The sequence below is a fragment of the Heloderma suspectum genome, chromosome 15 (genome assembly GCF_057233095.1).
Source record: "Heloderma suspectum isolate Gila_16-S chromosome 15, 16-S_ref, whole genome shotgun sequence".
NCBI classification, from domain to species: Eukaryota; Metazoa; Chordata; class Lepidosauria; order Squamata; family Helodermatidae; genus Heloderma; species Heloderma suspectum.
In genome coordinates, this window is record NC_139472.1 from 3,928,340 (window position 1) to 3,934,636 (window position 6,297).

Below are 6,297 nucleotides of genomic sequence, written 5' to 3' on the forward strand. Positions count from 1 at the left end.
ATTAGAAGTTATTGGGTGTGTGTATGTGATAGACACTCTGAGCATGCTCAAAAGACATGCTCTTCACACATGCCAGGGCTGAGCTTTGACAGTGGAAAGAATTGGGTACTGCCAAGGAAACTATGTTGCAGGATTCCCCTTAAACCCCCCCACCCGCTCATTCTCACACACCCATATATACGACACTCACACCAATTTGGGGTACAGCAGACGGCACCTTCATCCAATCCAGGGAGAGCTAGTTTGCAGGTCCGCCTTCCTCAGCTTGGTTCCCTCATTATGTTTCGTACTACAACTCCCATAAGCCCCAGCCAGCATGCCAGTAGTCAGGGATAATGGGATCTGTAGTCCAAAACATACGGAGGGCACCAGGCTGATGCAGAGGATTCTTTGGAGGAGCAGGTCAGGTGGATGCATATACGTGACTAGGTAAAATAATTTTTAAAAGATATATAAGGGCAAGGGAGGCTGGCGGTTCTGATTTCGATGGGGCTGTAAATCCATTCTGGGTTTCAATCAGAACCAGCCAGAACTCTTAAGGATCCATCCAAAGTGCTAAACCTATTGCTGCTAGGTTTTATTCTGGTTGTACTGTTATACTGTGGTTTTAAGCTTTCATATTTTATATATGCTTTACCTGGTGGTTTTAATTTTTGTGAACCGCCCAGAGAGCTTTGGCTATTGGGCGGTGTAGAAATGAAATAAAATACATAAAATAAATATGTTGGGGATAGGATTCAGCTGCTTGAATAGCTCCTTTAGAGTTCTGGCTGGTTCTGACTGAAACCCAGAATGAATTCGCAACCCCTCCAAATTCAGAGCCACCGGCCTCCATTGCAGAAACGGAATGGCTCATAGAATGCTAGAGTTGGGTGTCACCTAATCCAACCCCCTACTCAGTGTGGGAACCTTTCAGCTACACCAGGGGTGAGCAACACAAGCTAAATTTGACCCTTTTAAGCCTCCATAGTGGTTTCCTGCTGAAATTCAGAGGCAAGTCGCTGATGCTCTCTTTTCAATATGATTTTAATATTTCTATGTAAACCGCTTAGGGATTGGTTCTGTTTTGCAGTATATAAATATCACAAATAAATAAAATTGTTTTGCTGCTGCCATGCCAGCAAATTTTGATGGTGTTGCGGCGGCAGCTGGTGCGTGCCCTGTGGAGGGAACTGGGTGTGTGTGTGTGCAAAGTGGCCCTGAGATCCTTCAAAGTCACCCACCTCTGAAATACAGCATGCCCTGAGAGATGGCTGTCCAGCCACCTAAGATAGTGCTTCAGGAGAGATAAAAGGAAGTCCTCCACACAATGCATACCTAAACTATGAAAAGATAGAATCATAGGGTGGGAAGGGGCCTACAAGACCATCAAGTCCAACCCCCTGCTCAATGCAGGAAGCCTGAGTCTCCGGCGGTCTCCGATCCAAGTACTAACCAGGGCTGACCCTGCTTAGCTTCTGAGATCATAGTCACCACAGGATGTAGTGATGGCCACCAATTGGGATGGCTTTAAAAGGGGGCGAGACAAATTCCTGGAGGAGAAGGCTATCAATGGCTACTAGTCCAGATGGCTCTATGCTACCTCCAGGATCAGAGGCAACATGCCTATGTACACCAGTTGCTGGGGAACATGGGCGGGAGGGTGCTGTTCAACTCATGCCCTGCTTGCGGGTTCCTGGTCAACAGCTGGTTGGCCACTGTGAGAACAGAATGCTGGACTAGATGGACCCATGGTCTGATTCAGCAGGGCTCTGCTGATGTTTTTAATCATCAATCCACATGGTCTCTTGAGGGCTGTGTGTGTGTGTGGTGGTGATGGTGGATGTCCCACCACTTCTGATCAAAGCTGCTTCCTGAACCGAAGCCCCTGTCTTGCCCCAGATTACAAGAACAATATCCTGAAGGAGAAGGCGGAACAAAACAAGGTCCTCCCAGCCAAGAATATTGACTTAGATAAAGGTGAGAGGGTGTTGTGGATGGGGGCGGGGGCGGGTGGTGCGACCCATTTCCCCTTCCTAAACACCCCACTGCATGATGGGAAAGTGACACCAAAGCATAGATGGAGTTTGCAGAGTTTGACGAAAAGCAGCGGGCCTGCAGAGTTGGTTCCATCCATCCAGAGTCTCTCATCATCCCACCACAAGTTTCTTCCAAGGGGTTTATTATGAGCTGTGATAGATTTCTGGTAGCTGATGAGTCACTGTCTCCCTTCCAGGAGAGGCTGATGTGCTGGATTCCAATGTGCCAACAGAATTATCTTGGCCCTGACATTGGCTTCTTTTGTTCCACGTTCAAGAATTTTTAACACCAAATCTCAAAGCCAGATTTAGTATTGTATTCAGTTCTAAGCAAAGCTACATTAGGGACTTAGAACCGGTTGACTTTCCTGCACCACAGGGAGACATGGGAACTGTAGCTCTTGGGCGCAGGAGGGTGTTTAAGAGTTTAGGAATCTCTAATTGCAAATTCTCAGCACAGCAAACTACAATACCCAGGATTTTTTGAAGAAGCTATGACTTGGTATATACTGGATATATCCTTGTGATGCAGATAGGGCCATTGTGTGTCGGGAAAGCAGAAGGATTTCCACGTAACCTGCTCGTATTCTTTTCCCTCCTTTTTAGAGGCGAGGACTATGAACTGAGGAATTTCGCTTGCTCAGTTATGTCCCTTTTCTCATAGAATGCCCTCCCCAAAGGAGACATTAAAAGTACACACCCAAAGATAGCCATGTTGATCCATGAGAAAGGAAGAAAAATCCACAGTTTACCCTTATTAAGTGAATACCTTTATTGTTGTTGTTGTTGTTCAGTCGTTCAGTCATGTCCGACTCTTCGTGACCCCATGGACCATAGCACGCCAGGCCTTCCTGTCCTGCGCTCTCTCCCGGAGCGTGCTCAAGTTCATATTCATTGCATCCGTGATGCTATCTAGCCATCTCATCCTCTGCCGTCCCCTTCTCCTGTTGCCTTCAGTCTTTCCCAGCATCAGGGTCTTTTCCAGGGAGTTTTCTCTTCGCATTAGGTGGCCAAAATATTGGAGCTTCAGCTTCATTATCTGTCCTTCCAATGAGCAGTCAGGGTTGATTTCCTTTAGGATGGACTGATTTGACCTCCTTGCAGTCCAGGGGACTTGTAAGAGTCTTCTCCACCACCACAGTTTGAAAGCATCAATTCTTCGGCGCTCAGCCTTCCTTATAGTCCAGCTCTCACAGCCATACATTACTACTGGGAAAACCATAGCTTTGATTAGACGGACCTTTGTCGGCAAGGTGATGTCTCTGCTTCTGACTATGCTGTCTAGGTTTGCCATAGCTTTCCTCCCAAGGAGCAAGCGTCTTTTAATTTCATGGCTACAGTCACCGGCTGCGGTGATCTTGGAGCCCAAGAAAGTAAAATCTGTCACTGCTTCCATTTCTTCCCCTTCTATACGCCAGGAAGTGATAGGGCCAGATGACACGATCTTAGTTTTTTTAATGTTGAGTTTCAAACCAGCTTTTGCACTCTCCTCTTTCACCCTCAACAAGAGGCTCTTGAGATCCTCTTCGCTTCCTGCCATTAGGGTGGTATCGTCTGCATATCGGAGGTTGTTGATAATTCTCCCGGCAATCTTAATTCCGACCTCTGATTCATCCAACCCGGCATTTCTCATGATGTACTCTGCATATAAGTTAAATAAGCAGGGTGACAATATGCAGCCTTGTCGTACTCCTTTCCCAATTTTGAACCAATCGGTTGTTCCATCTCTGGTTCTTACTGTTGCTTCTTGACCCTCATACAGGTTTCTCAGGAGACAGGTAAGGTGGTCTGGTACTCCCATCACTTTAAGAATTTGCCACAGTTTGTTGTGATCCACACAATCAAAGGCTTTAGCGTAGTCAATGAAGCAGAAATAGACATTTTTCTGGAATTCTCTTGCTTTCTCCATGATGCAGCGAATGTTGGCGATTTGATCTCTAGTTCCTCTGCCTTTTCGGAACCCAGCTTGTACTTCCGGTAGTTCTCGGTTTGCATACTGCTGAAGCCTAGCTTGTAGGATTTTGAGCATCACCTTGCTGGCATGTGAAATGAGCGCAATGGTGCAGTAGTTTGAACACTCTTTGGCGTTGCCCTTCTTTGGAATTGGAATGTAAACTGACCTTTTCCAGTCTTGTGGCCACTGTTGAGTGTTCCAGATTTGTTGGCATATTGAATGCAGCACTTTAACAGCATCATCTTTTAGGATTTTAAATAGCTCGGCTGGAATACTGTCATCTCCGCTAGCTTTGTTGTTACTAATGCTTCCTAAGGCCCACTTGACTTCACTCTCGAGGATGTCCGGCTCAAGTTCAGTGACCGCACTATCATGGCTATCAGGGACATTCAGATCTTTCCTGTATAGTTCTTCTGTGTATTCTTGCCACCTCTTCTTAATCTCATCTGCTTCTGTTAGGTCTCTGCCTTCTTTGTCCTTTATCATGCCCGTCTTTGCACAAAACGTTCCCTTGAGATCTCCAATTTTCTTGAAGAGATCTCTAGTCTTTCCCATTCTGTTGTTTTCCTCGATTTCTTTGCATTGTTCATTTAAGAAGGCCTTCTTGTCTCTCCTTGCTATTCTCTGGAACTCTGCATTCAGTTGGGTATATCTTCCCCTTTCTCCCTTGCTTTTCGCTTCCCTTCTTTCGTGAGCTACTTGTAAAGCCTCATCAGACAGCCACTTGGCTTTCTTGCATTTCTTTTTCTTTGGGACGGATTTCGTTGCTGCCTCCTGAACAATGTTACGGACCTCCGTCCATAGTTCCTCAGGCACTCTGTCTATCAGGTCTAATCCCTGAAATCTATTCCTCACCTCCACTGTATATTCATCAGGGATATGATTTAGGTCATACCTGAACGGTTTAGTGGTTTTCCCGACGTTCTTCAATTTAAGCCGAAATTTTGCAAGAAGCAGCTCATGATCTGAGCCACAGTCAGCTCCAGGTCTTGTTTTTACTGACTGTATGGAGCTTCTCCATCTTTGGCTGCAAAGGACATAATCAATCTGATTTCGATATTGACCATCTGGTGATGTCCATGTGTAGAGTCGCCTCTTGTGCTGTTGGAAAAGAGTGTTTGCTATGATCAGCATGTTCTCTTGGCAAAACTCTATTAGCTTTTGTCCTGCTTCATTTTGTACACCAAGGCCATGCCTGCCTGTTATCCCGGTGATTTCTTGACTTCCTACTTTAGCATTCCAATCCCCTATGATGAAGAGGACATCTTTTTTTGGTGTTAGTTCTAGAAGGTGTTGTAGGTCTTCATAGAACCGATCAACCTCAGCTTCTTCGGCCTCAGTGGTTGGGGCATAGACTTGAATTACTGTGATGTTGAATGGTTTGCCTTGGATTCGTACTGAGATCATTCTATCGTTTTTAAGATTGTACCCCAGTACTGCTTTTCCCACCCTTTTGTTGACTATGAGTGCTACTCCATTTCTTCTAAGGGATTCTTGCCCACAATAGTAGATATGATGGTCACCTGAATTAAATTCGCCCATGCCTGTCCATTTTAGTTTGCTGATTCCCAAGATGTCGATGTTCAATCTTGCCATCTCATGTTTGACCACCTCCAGCTTACCTTGATTCATTGATCTGACATTCCAGGTTCCTAAACAATATTGTTCTTTACAGCATCGGATTTTCTTTTCACCGCCAGACACATCCACAGCTGAGTGTCCTTTTGGGTTTGGCCCAGCCGCTTCACTCTTTCTGGCGCTACTTGGAAATACCCTCTGCTCTTCCCCAGTAGCATATTGGACACCTTCCGACCTGAGGGGCTCATCTTCCGGCGTCATATCTTTTAGACTTGTGATACGTTCCATGGGGTTTTCTTGGCAAGAATACTGGAGTGGGTTGCCATTTCCTTCTCCAGTGGACCACATTTTGTCAGAACTCTCTGCCATGACCTGTCCGTCTTGGGTGGCCCTGCACGGCATAGCTTATGGCTTCACTGAGTTACGCAAGCCCCTTCGCCACAACAAGGCAGTGATCCATGAAGGGGATACCTTTATTAGGACCAACCAAAAAGCCACAAAACTGTGCAAGCCTTCGACTTCTCCAGAACTCTTCATCAGGCTAGGTGATACAAAAAGCAGGGGATGGGGGAAGAAATAGAAATGTCCTAGAATTTGGCCAGATGTTGTGGCCACAAGGTCTGTGTTTAGTCAGTGGTATCATAGTAAATTTTGAAGTGCGGGCCTTCATCATGACAGTACCCATAGCCATGCCCAAAGGAGGGTCCTAAAATTCAGGCACCTGTGTTGATCCATATCAACAAACCA

The 6,297-nt window shown here is 45.9% G+C and overlaps 1 protein-coding gene across 2 annotated transcripts in view; it reads left to right on the top strand.

Moving 5' to 3' along the window:
- Window positions 1–6,297, top strand: part of MXRA8 (matrix remodeling associated 8) — a 39,335-nt gene that overhangs the window by 29,963 nt on the left and 3,075 nt on the right. For both annotated transcript variants that reach the window (XR_014786056.1, XM_084822188.1), the window contains exon 9: window positions 1,882–1,959. Coding sequence is in view for 1 of the 2 variants with exons in the window: in XM_084822188.1 (XP_084678314.1) it covers window positions 1,882–1,959 (78 nt within the window). In the remaining variant the exon portion in view is untranslated. The remainder of the gene's footprint in view (window positions 1–1,881; window positions 1,960–6,297) is intronic.